The sequence below is a fragment of the Berghia stephanieae genome, chromosome 10 (genome assembly GCF_034508935.2).
Source record: "Berghia stephanieae isolate SIO BIC M18660-M18661 chromosome 10, UCSD_Bste_1.3, whole genome shotgun sequence".
NCBI lineage: Eukaryota > Metazoa > Mollusca > Gastropoda > Nudibranchia > Aeolidiidae > Berghia > Berghia stephanieae.
The window spans coordinates 12,942,531-12,962,530 of record NC_088369.1 but is presented as its reverse complement, the minus strand read 5'-3'; the positions used below and the strand labels follow the sequence as shown (position 1 = coordinate 12,962,530).

At 38.2% G+C, this 20,000-nt stretch overlaps 2 protein-coding genes across 3 annotated transcripts in view; both read left to right on the top strand.

Annotated features, from left to right (window-relative positions):
* The window catches only part of LOC144955926 (uncharacterized), a 20,811-nt gene extending 15,075 nt beyond the window's left edge, over window positions 1–5,736 (top strand). The window contains exons 3-6 of the mRNA XM_078886186.1: window positions 1,665–1,718; window positions 4,213–4,282; window positions 5,235–5,300; window positions 5,697–5,736. Of these exons, the coding sequence (XP_078742312.1) occupies window positions 1,665–1,718; window positions 4,213–4,282; window positions 5,235–5,300; window positions 5,697–5,736 (230 nt within the window). The remainder of the gene's footprint in view (window positions 1–1,664; window positions 1,719–4,212; window positions 4,283–5,234; window positions 5,301–5,696) is intronic.
* Window positions 1–20,000, top strand: part of LOC144980539 (uncharacterized) — a 343,011-nt gene that overhangs the window by 256,179 nt on the left and 66,832 nt on the right. The gene's annotated exons all lie outside the window — the stretch shown is intronic.

Genomic DNA, 20,000 nt, shown 5'->3' with positions numbered 1-20,000 from the left:
TACTCTAGAAAACCCCATATTTAAACATTTGGCCAGAAAACTCGTCCTTCAAATATCGACCGATTGTAATGACCCTCATCTTGACAAAAACTCTCAAACCTGGGACTTCCCGAAGTCTTCTTTACAGTCACAGGATTGAGAGTTTTTGCCAAAATAAGGGTCATTTAAATCGATCGATATTTGAAGGACGAGTTTTATGGCCAAATGTTTAAATGTGGGGTTTTCCAGAGTACGGCAGATTAATATGGTAATTCCAACGGTTTTGGAAACCCCAATATAAGGGATTTTCCAACGGTAGTACCTAGTACCATAGACTAGTTATCTTATCTTAAATGTTCTATGACTAAAATCTCCCAATTGTTCGGGATATTTCAACGGTAATGGAAACCAGGAAATATAAGTGATTTTCCAACGCTAGTACCTAGAACCACAGACTAATTAAATTATCTAATCTTAAATGTTCTATGACTAAAACCTCCCAATGACTCGTGTTCTTCTAAAGGCTGCAGAAAACATTAAAACATCTGGGAATTTCCAACAGTGGAAGACCCGCCAATTATTCATCTTTTCCAACACTGTAGTAGAACCGTCAATGTATTCTGGTTATTCCAGCAAATTTGGAAACCCCAGCATATGAGAGATTTTCCAACGGTTGTCCCTAGTACCATAGACTAACTTATTATCGAATCTTAAATGTTCTATGATTAAAACCTCCCAATGACTCGTGTTCTTCTAAGGGCTGTAGAAAACCATAAAACATCTGGAAATTTCCAACAGTGGAAGAACCAACAATTATTCAGCTTTTCCAATAGTAGTAGAACCGCTAATTTTTTCTGGTTATTCCAACGGTTCTGGAATTCCCGTAATACCTAGTACCATAGACTAATTATCTAATCTTAAATGTTCTATGATTAAAACCTCACAATTACTCGTATTCTTCCAAAGGCTGTAGAAGACCTTAAGCATTCGGGCTTTTCCAATGCCGGGGAAGAACTCCAACATTCTGGGTGATTCCACAATGGAAAAAATCCAATACTATTCCATTCTTTACAATGAAGCTCAAACACACAAAAAATATCTAGGGCTTTTCCAAAAAGAACCCCCCCCCCTCCCCCCCCCCCCCCCCCCCCCCCCCCAAAAAAAAAACCCCCCAAAAAATACATACCTGTAAGGAATCAGCAAAACATAATAATCTTCTTATTATTCGCGTCTTTCTTTATACCGCTGTGAAAGGCCATTTTTAGATAAGAGAATGCTTTTGGCGCTCCTTATTAATTCAAGCTAAAACACAAAACATTGTAGGGCTTTCCCAAAGATTTTTTTTGGTAAAAACATAGATACCTAATTTTGGCAAACTCTGAAAAAAAACACGTCTTAAAATATTTTGGCCTTCAATTTTTACTATTCATCGATTAAAACGACTATCTTCTTGGCAATGCCTCTAAAAAAACCTGGGTACTTTGCGAAGTCCCGGGTTTGAGAGTTTTTGGCCACGACGAGAGTCATTCTAATTAATCGATATTTGAAGGACGAGTTTTCTGGCCAAAATATATATAGTATTTGAGTTGGGTTTTTTTAAAAAGAATCTTGCAGTATCTAGAGGACCATAATTTTTGAGGGTTTTTTTTTCTTATTTTTCTCCTTGTTTGGTTTTTTTTTCACAGCCGCGAAGAGGTCATTTTTGGATAAGAACGCCTGTGGCAATAGTGGGCGTCTTGGTCAGTTTTTCTATTATTCTCTCTCTCTCTCTCTCTCTCTCTCTCTCTCTCTCTCTCTCTCTCTCTCTCTCTCTCTCTCTCTCTTGTTTAATGCGTATATCTATCCAAGACTAATCAACCGTACTCTGGAAAAACCCATATTAAAAAATTTGGCCAGAAAACTCGTCCTTCGAATATCGATCGATTTAAATGACCCTCATCTTAGCAAAAACTCTCAAACCTGGGACTTCGCAAGTCCCAGGTTTGAGAGTTTTTGCTAAGATGAGGGTCATTTAAATCGATCGATATTTGAAGGAGGAGTTTTCTGGCCAAATGTTTAAATATGGGTTATTCCAGAGTACGGGGGTAATGTCATTGGTTTGGTTGATTATCTAGATTGTGCCCTTTTTGTTCTCGCCTTTTCCCTTTTCTCGTTCTAAGTTTCACATAATTGGGTTTTCCAATACTGTTGTTAGTCGGAAATATCTACCGTTAGTTTCCCCTTTTTGACTGGTCGATTCTCTGTTAATTAGAGTAAACTTCTCATTCATTTGTGATCATGGTGGGTTTGTTTGGTTTGGTTTTGTTTTGTTTCTTTTGGGTTTGTTTCATGTTTTTTGTTGGTATTTTTGTTGGGGTGGGCGTCTAAATATTTCTATCTTTTTACCTATCTATTTATAATTATTTATATATCTATCTATCTATCTATCTATCGATCTATCTATCTATCTATCTATCTATCTATCTAGCTAGCTAGCTAGCTATCTGTCTATCTATTTATCTGTATATCTATTTATCTGTATATCTATTTATCTGTATATCTATTTATCTATCTAGCCACGGTGTTGCTGGATAGCTCAGTCAGTTATGCAACCGCTCGCTGCCCTCCCCCCCCCCCCTCTCTCTCTCTCTCGCTCTCTCTCTCTCTCTCTCTCTCTCTCTCTCTCTCGGCCAGGCGGAGGGTGTCGTATCAATTAGATCCTGAGTTCGGCACTGACCTCGTGACTTTTTATTCTCTGTTTTCATCTGACACTTCTCCATACCATATTTTTCTCATCATTATTGATGCAAGTGCCCGCTCCACACTTCTTCTATAGATAGTATGCGCTTGGCTCAGAAGCTCATAACATTGCCATCCGGAAGTATAACGGACCAACACACAAAACTGTATGTATCCATGAACGTTTATAGTCAGGTTAATACACTTTAGTGAGCATTACTCATAAACGCGGATGGCAAAATTCAATAACAAAGACCTGGGTGACGTCAACTAACAACTATCTATAAATGTCTCGGCTTACAGTGTTGTGCTGCTGTGTGGTCTTGTGGTATGACACTCGCTTTCGGATCGGAAGGTCCTGGGTTCGAGCCTCGAGCTCGGCGCATAGTTGAGTCCTTGGAGAAGGCTCTTTATTCACATTCTCTCATCGTACTCATGTGTAAAATGAGTACCTGGCCGTTAACAGCGTTGTCTGTGTCCGAAAAATTGTAATATCGCCTAACAAACGTCATGTCCCGTCCTATATATTAAATGTTGCTGTTGACCAGGCTATATAAAGCTCTTTTTTTTAAGTATGATTTTTGACGCTATGAAATGCAGAAACAATGTTGTAGGCGTGATGAGAAAGAAATTCCCTTTATTCATCCCATCGGGGAAATGTGTGTCTCTAGGGTCTATTCCAAGGGAAGACTGGAATAACCAAGGCGTGAGCCACAGTGCAGCGCCGCAAATTGAGCTAGGGCGTGATGACTTGCTCAAGGCCACACAGCGCAGTGAGTGTCCGGTGATCGAACTGTGGTACCTTTCGGGTACGAAGCAAAGATCGTACCGCTGAGCCACGCTGCCCCCCACCCCCCTCCCCCCGTCCAAGAGGTGAGAATACTGATATAATTCTAGCTCCTTAAATACTCCAATACTATTGATTCGTGCACATCAATATCTCGGGTAGATAGATAGATAGATAGATAGATAGATAGATAGATAGATAGATAGATAGATAGATAGAAGGAGAGGAGAGACATAAAGAGAGGGAGAGAGAGAGAGAGAGGGAGAGAGAGAGAGAGGGAGAGAGAGAGAGAGGGAGAGAGAGAGAGAGAGAGGGAGAGAGAGAGAGGGAGAGAGAGAGAGGGAGAGAGAGAGAGAGGGAGAGAGAGAGAGAGAGAGAGAGAGTCCCTGAGATCAATGAACTAGTTTCAAACCATCTCCTACCCTGACCTACAATGAGAAATCCAGTTTTCCATACTTCTGCCAAAATATTTTTTTCAATTCATACAGCTCGAAATTAAAACTATCCCCCCTGTCCCCAAACCCAAGCTTTTTATAAGTCTTAAACCAGTTAATTCTAAAAAAAGTCTCGGGTTTAAATCTATTTCACTTGTTGGATGTCATTTTAATCTACCGCTTAGTGAAGGAAAACTTTTCCGGCCAAAATATTATAAAATGCTTTTCTTCAGTTTTTGGCCACAAATCCAATCCTTGTTAAATGTAATTATTTTGTATGGTCATCTCACGCAGTCGAGTACCTGTCTGTAATCGAGTACTACAATGTGGGGTATCGACGTGCCACCTACTTTCCACGACCTTTGTGAGGGTTTTAATTCAATAGAGAACAAAAGAGCGGTGTCAAAAAACTAGTTCCAGTCTCATTGGAAGTGTAAAACCAGTCTTCCGGAGGACTGAATACATACCATGGTGTAATTGATCTTCTGGTTTCAGAGTGATGACATCTTTTTTTTTATGTGAATAAATGCTGGTCGTCAATGAAGATGATTCATCCTGGGTGTGTCTTTTTTACGAAACCCGCCGAAACCCGACTAAACCCGACGAAACCCGACAAAATTATGGGAAGTAGGTAGCAGTGGGGAGTGAACCCGGGACTCAAAGAAGTGTACACCATTGGGGAGAGAACCTGGGACTGGGTTTGGGCGGGTTTCGTAAAAAAAAAGCAATCAGTGCTTTTTTACCAAACCCGTCGAAACCCGGCTAAACACGACAATATCCGGCAAAGTTATGGAAAGTAGACAACTGTGGGGAGTGAACCTGAGACTCAGGGAAGTGTACACCAGTCGGAAAGTGAACATGAGACTATGGTTATCGGCGGGTTTTGGCGGGTTAAGTAAAAAGCAACCATAATTATTTTGAGACGATGGATAACACCCATTTTGAATCTACTGAAGCCAACTTTTAAACCAGTAAACTGTCTTACTCTTGAAAAACACGTATTTAAAAATTTTGCCAGAAAACTCCGGCGTCAATAAATATTGATCGATTAAAATAACCCCCATCTTAGCCAAAACAACAATTTTTTTTTAAACTCTCAAACCTGGTACTTTAAGGAAGACTTTCCGAGGTCCCAGGTTTGAGAGTTGTTGCCAAGATGAGGGTCATTTAAAAATCGTTCGATATTTGAAGGATGAGTTTTCTGGCCAAATTTTTTAAATACTAGTTTGGTTGTTTTTTTTTCCCCAGATTACGACAGTTAACTGGTTAAAATTGAAAATAAGTGGAGATTTTTTTTCTCCCGATTTTGGCTCCAGGGCTAAATGGGTTGTCAGCATTTCTCAATATGACACTATCAATGTATTGATCTGTATCAAGGCAAGGTAATGGAATAATATTGATTTTACTACAGGACACCATTTTAGAGAACTACACATTGCCTACAATTTATTGAAATCGACGTGTACATATATGCAGGTCTGACATCCGAACCAACCACTTATGGGCCTAGGTTAACATTGTTGTAATGGACAATAATATTTTGCGTCATTTTTTTTTTTTGAGATTTCCATTACAACAATGAGCCCATAAGGAATTGGGTTATCAGACCTGCAAATAAGTGGATAATCAGAAGGTCTGAGGTTCGATCCCCAGTCGAGGTAGACTGGGGTTTTTTTGTTTTGTTTTTTTTTTTTTTTTTGGGGGGGGGGGGGGGGTAGTTTTTTTCTTGTATAATTCTTTCTTGCTTTGTGTGGCACCTTTCATACACATTTGTTCAGATCTTCATCTTCCAGTCCAAAGCCTGCCACTGTTCCATAAACATATTTTCATGCTCCAACAATGTCACTTCCCTAGTGTGTCCATAAAACAGAGATGTCTACTTGAAATTTCTGAAATTCGTAGCTAGTTTCCACGGGAAAAAAAAAAAGAAATGTCAACATAGAAATAGCTTTACAAATTATAATTTGCCCTCAACACGATCGATATTTAATAATTAAAATTGAGCTTTTTGTATAGCGCAATATTCACTAAATTAGTTCAAAGCGCTTTACATGGGGTCCCTGGCAAACAGCAACATTTATCATGTAGGACGGGACATGACGCCTGTTAGGCGATATTACATTTTTACGCTGTTAACGGCCGGGTACTCATTTTACATCCGAATACGGTAAGAGAATGTGAGTAAAGAGTCATTTCCAAGGACTCAACTATGCGCCGAGTGAGACTCGAACCCAGGACCTTCCGATCTGAAAGCGAGTGTCTTACCACAAGACCGAGACATAGCCGCACATATTTAAAGTGAACCCTTTTCGATCCATATGACGGGGAGGGGGGGGGGCGTTGAGAATGAGTCGTTTTAAGAGTAGGCCTACAGCAAAGTGGGGTGAGATTTTAAAGAGATAAGTTTGTCTGTAAAGGCCGATAGAATAAAATAGACTCGTCTATCTGAAAGGAATTAATGGGTGAAAGGGCTGGGCAGATAATTGGCAAAGTAAATACAATGGCAGAGTAAATATAGAATCTAGTGAAAGATCTAAGAGTTTATTTTAGAATCGATACCAATTTTAGAGAAGTGTGGAGATATCGTAAACATTGCCCTGACAAAACTTGGTGAAGAAAACAGGGATATGAACTTATTTTATTCTACCACTCTCTCAAATAGTAATGCGTAATGATATCAAGTTTATAATTATAATTTTTAAAATTTCACTAAAATTACATTTTTTTAAAAGAAGGAAATAGAAAGGCAGAGTAGATAGAATGGGAAAGAAACTCGGATCTAAGAGTTTATTTGAGAATCGATACCAATTTTAGAGAAGTGTGGAGATATCGTCAACATTTGCCCTGACAAAACTTGATTTCCGATCTATCTTGGTGGAGAATACAGGGATGTGAACTTATTTTATTCTAATACTCTCTCAAATAGTAACGCGTAATGATATCAAGTTTATAATAATAATTTGTGACGTCAGATTAGCAAACGTTTAATTTCACTAAAATTACATTTTTTTAAAAAAGTAAATACAATACCAGAGTAAATATAGAATGGGAAAAAAAACGTGATGGATCTAAGAGTTTATTTTAGAATCGATACCAATTTTTAGAGAAGTGTGGAGATATCGTAAACATTGTCCTGACAAGACTTGGATTCCGAAATCTCTCTTGGTGGAGAATACAGGGATGTGAACTTATTTTATTTACCCCTCTCTCAAATAGTAACGTGTAATGATATCAAGTTTATAATATTATTTGTGATGTAAGATTGTCAAACGTTTAATTTCACTAAAATTACATTTAAAAAAAGAAGTAAATACAATACCAGAGTAAATATAGAATGGGAAAAAACGTGATGGATCTAAGAGTTTATTTTAGAATCGATACCCATTTTAAGGAAATGTTGAGATATCGTAAACATTGCCCTGACAAGATTTGATTTGGTTTTCGATCTATCTTCGTGGAGAAAACATGAACGTGAACTTATGGGGGCGGGGGGGGGGAGGGAGGGCCGGGGGAGGGGGGGGGGGTTCAGAGTGGTACAGTGGCACGGTCTTTGCTTTGTACCCTAAAGGTACCGAATTCGATCACCGACCGCTGCGTTGTGTGGCCTTGAGCAAGTCACCTCGCCCTAGCTCAATTTGCGGCGCGCTGCGCTGAGAATGACGCCTTGGTTATTCCAGTCTTCCCTTGAAGTAAACCCTAGAGAAACATGTCCCATATGGGATGAATAAAGGGAATTTTCTATTTATTTTTTATTATGATTCTACCATTCTCTCAAATTGTAACGCGTAATGATATCAAGTTTACAATAAGAATTTGTGACGTCAGATTATCAAACGTTAAATTTAACTAAAATTACCATTTTTTTTAAATGAAAAAACATTTTAAGTATTTTTGAAAACGTCTTTTATTCAGAGATGTTGAAATCGAAATCGATTAAGGGGTAAAATAATATTCGAGTTTACACTTTTCTTAGGATTCCGGACGTGTTCCCAACTGCTGCACAAGCTTGCGAGTGCGCTTTGGTTATAAAGTTCAAATTCCAACACGCAAGAGGGTAAGAAATCTTTTATTCTACCCCTCAATCTATTCTGATATATATATATATATATATATATATATATATATATATATATATATATATATATATATATATAACAGGGTAGAATATATTCTTTCATTTCTCTTATACCTCTAGCCATGCCGCTACTCCACATATTGTTGACCTCTGCCACAAGAGGATTAAAATACACAGCATCCCAATAATAAGGTTTCACGCACTAGTTCACCTAATAACAAAAAAAGGGCACTCTCTTCAGAAAAAAAAATTAAAAATTAAAAAAAAAATAATAATAAAAAAAAAAATATATATATATATATATATATATATATATATATATATATATATATATAATCGAGGAAGATTAGATCCCATACGTGTTTTGTCTGTTGTCTTGTTTTGTTTTGTTTGTTTTTTGTTGTTGTTGTTGTTTTTGTTTTTTGAGAGAGAGGGAAGGGGGAGAGATTTTTTTTAGTTTTGTTTGTGATTTGTTTGATTTTAATCTGGTTTTGTTTTGTTCCTTTCTTTGGGTTTGTTTCTTGTGATGTCTTGTCTTGTTTTGTTTTGTTTTTTTGTTTTGTTTTTTTTTTGTGTGGGGTACATTCAGCTTGCTATCACTCCAATCCCTAATGTAGCAAGGAGATTCCCGATGGCTCAGTAGGTAAAACACTCAACTCACAAGCATGGGGATCGGTATCGATGTACCTGACGTCCGGTCCTGGCATCGAGATTTCTTTGATATGACGTCATGTTGTCTCTAATTATGGTAGGTCTAGGGTCTTATTAGACACAGATTGTAGATGGCACCGAAAATAATCCTTTAAATGGTTTAGCTTATGAGAGAGAGAGAGAGAGAGAGAGAGAGAGAGAGAGAGAGAGCGAGAGAGAGAAAGCGAGAGAAAGAGGGTGAGCGAGAGAGAAAGAGACAGACAGATAGATAGATAGATAGATAGATAGATAGATAGATAGATAGATAGATAGATAGATAGATAGATTGATAGATAGATAGATAGATAGATAGATAGATAGATAGATAAATAGATAGATAGATAGAAAGATAGATAGATAGATAGATAGATAGATAGATAGATAGATAGATAGATCGATAGATAGATAGATAGATAAATGGTTTAGCTCATGAGAGTGAGAGAGAGATAGAGAGAGAGAAAGAGAGAGAGAGAGAAAGAGACAGACAGATAGATAGATAGATAGATAGATAGATAGATAGATAGATAGATAGATAGATAGAGAGAGAGAGAAAGAGGGAGAGAGAGAGAGAGAGAGAGAGAAAGACAGATAGATAGATAGATAGATAGAGAGAGAGAGAGAGAGAAAGAGACAGACAGATAGATAGATAGATAGATAGATAGATAGATAGATAGATAGATAGATAGAGAGAGAGAGAAAGAGGGAGAGAGAGAGAGAGAGAAAGACAGACAGATAGATAGATAGATAGATAGATAGATAGATAGATAGAGATAGATAGATAGATAGAGAGAGAGAGAGAGAGAGAGAGAGAGAGAGAGAGAAAATGAAAGAATGAGGAGAAGGAGGGCGAGAAGAGAGAGAAAGTAGGGGGTATTGAAAAGTTACTAAAAGTGTTAATGTCTCCCAGATGTTAAAATCACTCTTTGTTCCACGATCTAAACCGTCGTTTGAAAAATAAATGTAAGACGTTTCTTATTTGGGAGAATTCACCGGATCCAAGGGAAAATAATTGTTGTTTTTATGGATATTTCCCCGTTGATGTGGTTAGGTTGATGATGTCATGATGACGTCATGACTCGATGGACGAGGTCTGGACAACACTTATTGACATTTAAGGTCCCTTTTTTAATGGTGGACATGAAAGACTAGAATAGATTGGAATAGAGTGGACGAAAGGTGTCGGAAATGGTTGAAGACTTATCTTGTTATATTGGGAATTCGGTTAAGTGGGAAGATTAAATGGTTCAGGAAGTGGTGTAGTGTAGATATAACGTTGTTGGTGAAGAACTTTAAACTTTTTAACTTCTTTAAAAGATTAGATTTAGAATTCAGCGCTATCAACGTATAGATAGTATGCGCTTGGCTAAGAAATTCACAACATTGCCATCCGGAAGTATAGGAGACCAAAACACAAAACTATGTGTAACCTTAAACGTTTAAGTCTGGTTAATACAGTTTAGTGAGAATAACTCATAAACGCGGATGGCAAAAAAAAAAAAACAATAACAAAGACCTGAGTGACGTCAACTTCATTCTATCTATTTGGTGCGGGTGGTTTTAGCTGTGTTGGTGGTGGTGGTGGTGGTATCAGTAGTAGGTTTTTAGTAGAGCGAGCGAGGCTCGAACTCATGACCTTCCGACCTGAAAGCGAGTGTCATACCACTAGATCGACCACATAGTCGTCTTCCTCTTTTCCGTTGATCTTCCACACAGTGCCTTGCAGAATATGTCGCAGATACTCAAAGTCCTTTTGTATGCAGTATCAACGCCATCCTGACACCAAGCGGTGAATGGTATAAAGTCTCCTATGGATAGAATAAAGTTGACGTCACTCTGGTCTTTGTTATTGTTTTTTGCCATCCGTGTTTATTAGTAATTCTCACTCAACCTTATTAACCAGACTATAAAAATTTAAGATTACACAACGTTTTGTGTGTTGGTCCGTTGTACTTCCGGATGGCAATGTCGTGAGCTTCTCAACCAAGCGCACACTATCTATATCTATTTGAGCTTGAGTTTGAGCTTTTGTATAGCGCAATTTCCATTAAAAGGAATCAAGATTATATCTAGATCGAAACGAATCGTTTGAACCTCAACGATAAAATCGGTCCGGTAATATAGTGTAGGTGATCGAAAATGAATCTGGCAATATCAGGATGGCCAGATGGCAGCAACCTCTTATGGTTTTCACACTACCATGTTATGACGATCGACCCATTCAGCAAAGTCCGGTCCGCATTCGTGCACCGTCGCAAACCCGCCGGGTAGCATCGTCACAACACACCGTTCAACTAGATGCTCTGCCGTTTCGGGTTCTTGCCCACATCGGGTACATGTGGGGCAGGTGGAAAGTCCCCACTGATGAAGCGCACTTGCTGTTAGGCAGCTCCTCGACCGAAGCCGATTCGCAGCCACCCAGTGTCTCCTCTTACTGGTATCAAAGCCTGGCAACTTCTCACCAAGCTTAGAGGAGTGTACGTCTCCGCCCCCACGAGGTATTGAATTCGTCCAAACCGACTTCCATCTCGTATATGCATCTCTGTCCGTAGTCAGGGAAGCTGCGTACAAGGGTTGCCGGGACTTATTTCGGCTCGAAACGGGGGCGCCGTCCATTATGCGCTTCAGAGGGGTATCCCCAATCCCTCTCTCTCGGATCTTACTCAGCCAGTTTACCGTAATCGTCTCCCTCCGGACATCGGGGGGGGGGGGGGGCTGGATTGCTGCCATTATCGGGCCCCATTCTCCAGGAGTTGTTGCCAGCGTTCCTGACACTATGTGCATCGACTTGCGAAGTTTTACATCCACCTTCTCAACGTTTCTGCTTCTACCCCGCACTGGAGCGCAATACTCCGCGGTGGAATAGCATTGTGCCAAAGCGGACGTTCTCAGGAGTGCTTAGCTAGCGCCCCAAGTCGATCCCGCCAGCTTCCTCAGAAGACTGTTGCGTTTCTCTATCTTCCGGGCAATTCCTTCGAGATGAACCCGATAGGTAAGCCTGCGATCCAACGTCACCCCTAAATATTCTGGATGCGGCTCATATGGTAGTGGCTAGTCCCCGACGAGGACGTTCAGTTTACGGGTGTACCATGCACTGCATAGGGGAATGCAGTGGCGGTTTTTGAAGTGTTCATCTTCAGGTACCAATTGTCGAAGTAGGATTTGAGTCTGGTGATGTCCTCGCTGAGTACGCTCTGGAGCCGGGTCCACACTTTACTCTGAGTGCCCAGTCGTCCGCGTATCCCAGCCTCAGGGAGGAAGTGTTCGGTTTATCGCTAATGTAAAACAGATGGCGATTCCCAAAGCCAAGGTCAAATCAAGGATTCATCACTATGCCCTGGCAGAAATTCTAAATAACCTTTTTAATCAACGGGTGACAGAATTACCCTTAATTATTTTTAATGTAAGATACTCGTAGTATATCATCTGTAAAAAATGGTTTTATACTTTTTTTAGATGTCTCAATAATTCTGTGCTCGTTGGCAACATTTTAACATGAAGTGTATGGAACAATTTTAACCTCCGATCCTATTTTTTAAGAGAATAGATTTAGAATGCAGCGCTATCAACGTATAAATAGTATGCGCTTGGCTAAGAAACTCACAACATTGCCATCCGGAAATATAGCAGACCAACACACAAAACTATGTGTAACTGTGAACATTTATAAATAGTATGCGCTTGGCTAAGAAACTCACAATATTGCCATCCAGAAGTATAACGGACCAACACACAAAACAATGTGAAACCTTAAACGTTTAAGTCTGGTTAATACAGTTTAGTGAGATTTACTCATAAACGCGGATGCCAAAAAAAAAAAAAAACAATAACAAAAACCCGAGTGACGTCAACTTCATTTTGTCTATATTCCTGTATCTTGAAAAACTGATGACTAGGGAGAGTTGATCGATTCCCGTAAAAGAGGTTTGGATGTATGTGGTAGGAAATGTGTGGGAATGATTGGTGACTGGACAGTGTGAAAGGCTGGGATAATTGGTGTGAAATGGGGTGGTCAATGGATGGACGACGATGGGATAAGTACTGGTCGTAAAGAAGATGGGTGGAGATGATGATGGTGGTGGTGGTGGTGATGATGATGATGGTGGTGGTGGTGGTGGTGGTGATGATGGTGATGGTGGTGGTTATGATGATGATGGTGGTTGTGGTGATGATGATGGTGATGATGATGATGATGATGATGATGATGATCTGCCGGATATAGATAGTTCGAAGTTGACGTCACTTTGGTCTTTGTTATTGTTTTTGGCCATCCGCGCTTATGAGTACTTATCACAAAACTGTATTAACCAGAATATAAACATTCAAGGTTACACATATTTTCTTGTTTTAGTCCAACCTAGTCATCGATCACATGATTTGTTGGTGTACAACGATTGGACACTTCTCAATACATCTAAACACGCTGCTTTGTTTTTTAAAGTTGTAAACATACCACCCATGAGTCATGCTGAGCGAAATGACCAATTGTGACGGTGGATATTTCTCAAACTGTGAACACTTTTCACTATCTATGTCATTTTGAGCACAATTTGCAATGCGACCAATGACCTCGAGCACATGGAAATATAGATCATGCCCATTGATGGTTCCTATATGACCTCTTGTTGCTATGCCTGTCAAACTATTGGCATGGATGACTTTTGAACTATTATGACGTATGAGCCGTCAGTTCTTCAATCAACATACAGTGCATACACTTTTGAAAATTACGACAGTTTATCGTATATTTTATTAAAACTAGTCGAATAAACATTTGAGTTGTTATATTTTGACTCGAAAATTTAAAATGAAGTATATATTTTGACCCTGAAATCAACCGCTGACGGTGAACCGAAGACCTATAGCCCCCTTAGTGCTTGCCTATCACCCGGAGTAAAGAGTCCCACAGATCCTCAACAACACACACAATTTCAACTCCAGATGATTGACAAAATGCATCGTGTCGTCAGGTTTTGCGATGCAATTCCTTTATCAGTGAGTCAAAATAGTGTGAGAAATACTCACTAACTGGGCCTGACCTATTTGTGTGTTCAGCATGTACTAAGGGTATCTCAGGGCTTTTCATACAGGAAATAAATAGTCAAAGGGATGAAATGGGGTAAATGGCAGGAAACATTCTGATTGGTCAATGCTCAGTAACGGGCGAACCATCAAGTTCGTTCCTTCTACAGATTCTCATAAGACAAAAAATAGATTATCCTTAACTTTAAATTTATTTTCCAGTTTCTGTTTAGCCCTAGCGTAACCCCGATTTGAGACAATGAGTTTCATATCATAATTAGCCGATCACGTGATACTTACTGAATCCGACTACGTTGTAGGGCATTGCTGACTTCGAAGCGCAACGTCACGAATCGACGTCACTAGACAAGATTAACCGGTTTATTGCCGTACTCTGGAAAAAACTCGTATTTAAAATGTTGGCCAGAAAAACTCGTCCTTCAAATCGATTTTAATGACAATCATCTTGGCAAAAACTCTCAAACCTGGGACTTTAAGAAAGTCTCGCGGGGTCGCAGGTTTGAGAAGTTTTTTGGGGGAGTTTTTTTCTTCAAGATGAGGGTCATTTAAATGGATCGCTATTTGAAGGACGAGTTTTCTGGCTAAATTTTAAATACGTGTTCTTCCGTCCAGAATACGAAAATTAACGAGTTAAGCTGTGACGTCATAGAATGTCTTCCACACGCTAATATCATTATCCGTCAATTAATACAGATCAGATGAAGATGAATGGTGCCAATAAATAGTACATTCAATAGAACTCTACCGTTCAATCACAAAACGACGTATCTACACATAACAATTGCATAACGCTTACACAGTGTAGATAAAATTCCACACGCACTCACGCGCATCTGCTCCCGCACATACACAACACGAAACACACACACACACACACACACACACACACACACACACACACACACAAACCGTTTTTCAGTCCTTCAGAGCCATGCCATCAACCCCATGGAGCCGAAGTTTTTTCCTCTTTCTAGAGCGCGAAAAGGACAATGGCAAATGCTAGCTACCCTTTAGATAAGACGCAATGCATTTCCGCTACATTTAACAGACCAAGCTACCCAATCACTGATGGGTGGATAGAGGAGTCAGAAAAAATGTTTCCTTCACCGGGGGAAAGATTTTGGTCTCTTTGCAGCAACTACCTCGCCCCCCCCCCCTCCCCCCCTTCTCCCATTATTTTTTTTTTTTAAAGAAAAGTATTATTTCAAATCTAAATCAATAAAGTCAAAAGTTTTTTTTAAATTAAAAAACCAAGGAATTTCTTTTTGAATGTCGGTTTTTAAACTTTTGCCAAGTTTGTGGTTATGTTAGTTGATCAATGTTGGAAGTAAGTGTTTTCTGATCAAAATGAAATACCGCGTTTTATCAAGGCATATGACTGTAATAAATGAATGATGTTGACGTAACTTGACTCTGTTGTTTTGAGACCGACTTATCGGATGATTAGTTCTCACTAATGTCCCTCTCGCTGTAGCCTCCGTCAACTCAAAGCCTGACGTAGTCATCCTAAATTTATAGCCTAACTGTCGCCTTGGTACACTCATGGCCTGACACTGACCAACAAATGAATGTCAAAACGCCAGTCTTTTGCCACAAAAGAAAACAAATCGTGAGTTGTATCGTAGCCATCGTTATGTTATAGCCTGACACTGAAATCCAAAAGGACTGGCAGTTTGACGTCATTATTTGGTTTTTGAACCGTCTAGTGAGTTGTCGTGAGTAGAGCTCATGGAAACAAGTTATTTCATTGGTTGAACTATTGAATACAACTCACGATTTGTTTTCTTTTGTGGCAAAAGACTGGCATTTTGACGTCATTTCTTGGTCAGTATCAGGCCATAACTTTACGAAGGCCACGGTTGTATTCAACAGTTCAACCAATGGAATCACTTGTTTTCTTGAGCTCTACTAACGACAACTCACTAGGCGGTTCACAAACCTAAAAATGACGTCAAAAATATAGGTCTGCCCACCAGGTAAAAGTAAAACATACCAATACTCGATATAATTTGCGAATGAGAACTAATCACCCAGTTGGTGATCTCAGAACGAATAATAATTTTTAAAAAGAAGAACTGGGTGACGTCCACTTCATTCCCTCTATAATGACCTGTGGTTGCCGGAGGTAAATGACTCTCCGTGGGGGTTTCTTATGGATAGAATGCGCTTGGCAAAGAAGCTCATAACATTGCCATCCGGAAGTATAACGGACCAACACACAAAACTGTGTGTATCCATGAACGTTTATAGTCGGGTTAATACAGTTCAATGGACATTACTCATAAACGCGGATGGCAAAAAACAATAACAAAGACCTATCTATAATTTGCGAATGAGAACTAATCACCCAGTTGGCGATCTGAGAACGAATAATAATTTTTAAAAAGAAGAACTGGGTGACGTCCACTTCATTCCCTCTATAATGACCTGTGGTTGCCGGAGGTAAATGACTTGACTCCCTGTGGAGGTTTCTTATAGATAGAATGCGCTTGGCTAAGAAGCTCACAACATTGCCATCCGGAAATGTAAAGGACCAACACACAAAACTGTGTGTATCCATGAACGTTTATAGTCGGGTTAATACAGTTCAGTGAGCATTACTCATAAACGCTGATGGCAAAAAAAAACAATAACAAAGACCTGGGTGACGTCATCTTTGAACTTTCTATAATTTGCGAATGAGAACTAATCACCCAGTTGGCGGTCTGAGAATGAATAATTAAAAAAAAGAACTTGGTTACATCCACTTCATTTCCTCTGTAATGACCTGTGGTTGTCCTGAGGTAAATGACTCCCGTGGGGGTTTCGTATTGTATCTGGCACTGGCTGTATTCCATCTCAGGAAGGAACGTATTGATAAATCAATGTTTCATTAACAGTAGCCATGATATCGAATTCAAAGAAAAGAGGAAAATCCTATTACTTTAGACAAAGCATGAAGGCCTCCTAAATGGGAAGAAAAGTGTGGTGTCCACAAAAACGGGTTCCTTTTTCATTGCAAGTGTAAAACTGCTCCTCCGGAGTCCTAATACTCTTCAACAATCGTAACGTCACTTCCTTCCTAATGACGCATGGTAACTTAGTAACACTGGCTGTAAACTATCGGACCAATGGCGGACGCCCGTATGAAATATTTCTCCGGCGAGCATAAAAGCGTATCCAGAGGGAAAAAAAAATAATTTGATCATGTTTTGACTTTTACACATTCTGGTCACAAGTCATATGAAAAGTTCTAGCCAGCATGAAGAATAAAAAGTAATGATTTTCTTTGTTTAGAACCAAGATGGCGCCGTTGCCGGGCGGCGTGACATCAGACTATTGAATCGTATTGGGAAGAAAAGTGTGATGTAAATAAAACTGGTTCCTTTTTCATCAGAAGTGTAAAACCAATCCTCCGGAGTATTAATTGGGAAGAAAAGTATGTTGTCAAGAAACTGGTTCCTATTTCATTAGAAGTGTAAAACCACTTTCCGAAGGACTGGATAAAAACCCTGTGTTTGATTATCTTCTTGTTTCAGAGTGATGGTATCTTATTTTCTAATCTAACTATATACTGGTCGTCAATAAAGATCAACATCAATCATCACTCTCTTCCGTCCCATAATCCTAAGAATATGCCTATTGATGCTATGCGTTTATCTAAAATAAAACTCATAACATCCGCCAGTCGGATATAGATAGTATGCGCATGGCAAAGAAGCTCATAACATTGCCATCCGGAAGTATAACGGTCCAACACACAAAACTGTATGTATCCATGAACGTTTATAGTCAGGTTAATACAGTTTAGTGAGCATTACTCATAAACGCGGATGGCAAAAAACAATAACAAAGACCTGAGTGACGTCAACTAAGAACTATCTATAACGTACGGAAATAAAGAACAATCTGTAACCTTAAACGGTAAGTTATAGTCTGATTACTACAATTTAGTGAGAACAACTCATTAAAAACGGCTGACTAAAAACAATAACAAAGAGCTGAATGGTGTCAATACGACTCAATAGTCTGATGTCATACCTCCCGGCAACGGCGGCCATCTTGATTCTAAACAAAGAAAAGCATTACTTTTTATTTTTCATGCTGGCTAGATTTTTTCATATGCCTTGTGATCAGAATGTGTAAAAGTCAAAACATGATCAAATTTATGTGTTTTTCCCCTCTGGATACCCTTTATGCTCGTCGGAGAAATATTTCATACGGGCGTCCGCCATTGTTCCGATAGTTTAGAGCCAGTGTTACTAAGTTACCATGCGTCATTAGGAAGGAAGTGACGTTACGACTGTTGAAGAGTATTTCGTTTTGCTACTGAAATAGTCACCTTCATGTAACCTATTCGTTATTAGTACTCCGAAAAACTGGTTACATACATACACACTTCCAAGGATTTAGGAACCAAAAGAGTGGCGGTTTGATGTCACGACTTTTCTTCCCCATTTGTATATTTTTACTTTATAAGTATTTTTTAAATACTTGAGTTTAGTATAGATAGTGTGTGCTTGGCTAAAAAAATCGCAATATTGCCATCCGGAAATATAACGGACCAACACACAAAACTATCTATGTGTAACCATGAATGTTCATATTTTGTTTAAATACAGTTTAGTGAGAATTACTCGTAAACATGGATGGCAAAAAAAACAATAACAAAGACCTGAGTGACGTCAACTTCAACTTCATTCTATCTATAGCGCTGTCGTCACAAAATACACCCAAAGCGTTTAACAAGAGGTTCTTAGCCTTAGCCGTCCCCCCCTTCAAAAACTTCAGACCTGAAATTGACCAAAACAGAACGTCACAAAAGCAGACGATACCACCAAACGAAAGTGAAAAGTGAGTTGTTGTCTGAAGTACTCAAGAAGACAAATGATTCTTCTCACAGTTATTTCCATTGATCTTGTTGGTTTTTTTTGTTTTTGTTTTTTTTTAATTTTTGTTTTGTTTTTTAATGGTTTGTTGGGTTGTTTTTTTTGACGAATCTTTTGGGTTAGTATCGCATTGTCTGGGATCGTATCGTTTAAGAGCTAATAGGTAGAACAAAGTTGACGTCACTCGGGTTTGTTCGTGTTTTTTTGCCATCCACGTTTTACTTCCGGATGGCAATGTTGCGAACTTTTTAGCTTCTTAGTTACGTCAACTTCGTTCTATCTATATAAAATTGAAGTTACCTATGTTTTAATTTAACCAAACGACACCAACCTATCTATCAAATCATTTGTGTCGTTATGGTCCTCATCGATCCCTAAGATCCAGAAATCAATTCCTTCTTTCTGTATCTACCCAAAAAAGGCTCGAAAACATTTTCTGATTGGGCATTTTCTCATGCCGTCCCAAATGTGTGGAATTCACTGCCATTCGATGTTAGAAGTAGTTTATTTTCCTCTGAAATGACATTCAAAAGGTGCCTTAAAACACACCTGATGAATTCTTCTTTGTCTTAATAATGTAATAAGTGGAACTGTGTGTATATAAATAGTCCATAATATCTGAGAAGTGTAAATGGTCATGAAGCATAATATATGATTTACCTTCCTATCAATGTGCGCCAAGAGCTGCAGCAACGCGGGATTAGCGCTATATAATCTATTATTATTATTATTATTATTATTATTATTATTATTTTATTATTATTTTATTATTATTATTACTGATTTTTTAAAAATTATTATTACTATATTATTATTATTATTATTATTATTATTATTATTATATATTATTATTATTATTATTATTATTATTATTATATTATTATTATTATTATTATCATCATATTATCATTATTATTATTATTATTTATATTATTATTATTATTATTATTATTATTATTATTATTATCATTATTATTATTATTATCATTATTATTATTATCTATCATTATTATTTATTATTATTATTTTATTATTATTATTATTATTATTATTATTATTATTATTATTATTATTATTATTATTATTATTATTATTATTATTATTATTATTTATTATTATTATCATCATATTATCATTATTATTATTATTATTATTATTATTATTATTATTATCATTATTATTATTATTATCATTATTATTATTATCATCATTATTTACGCCACCGATATTTATAATAATATTAATTACAACTTAAGGCTGTATCCTACATGGCATTCGGTACAAGATTTCAGTCTATTGACGTCACTAGTTAGTCTAATATTATTTGGCAACCACGTCAATTAACGCATAGAAACTTGGAAATGATAAATTGATGGTTCCTGCGTGATATCCGGTTGCTATCCCGGGCT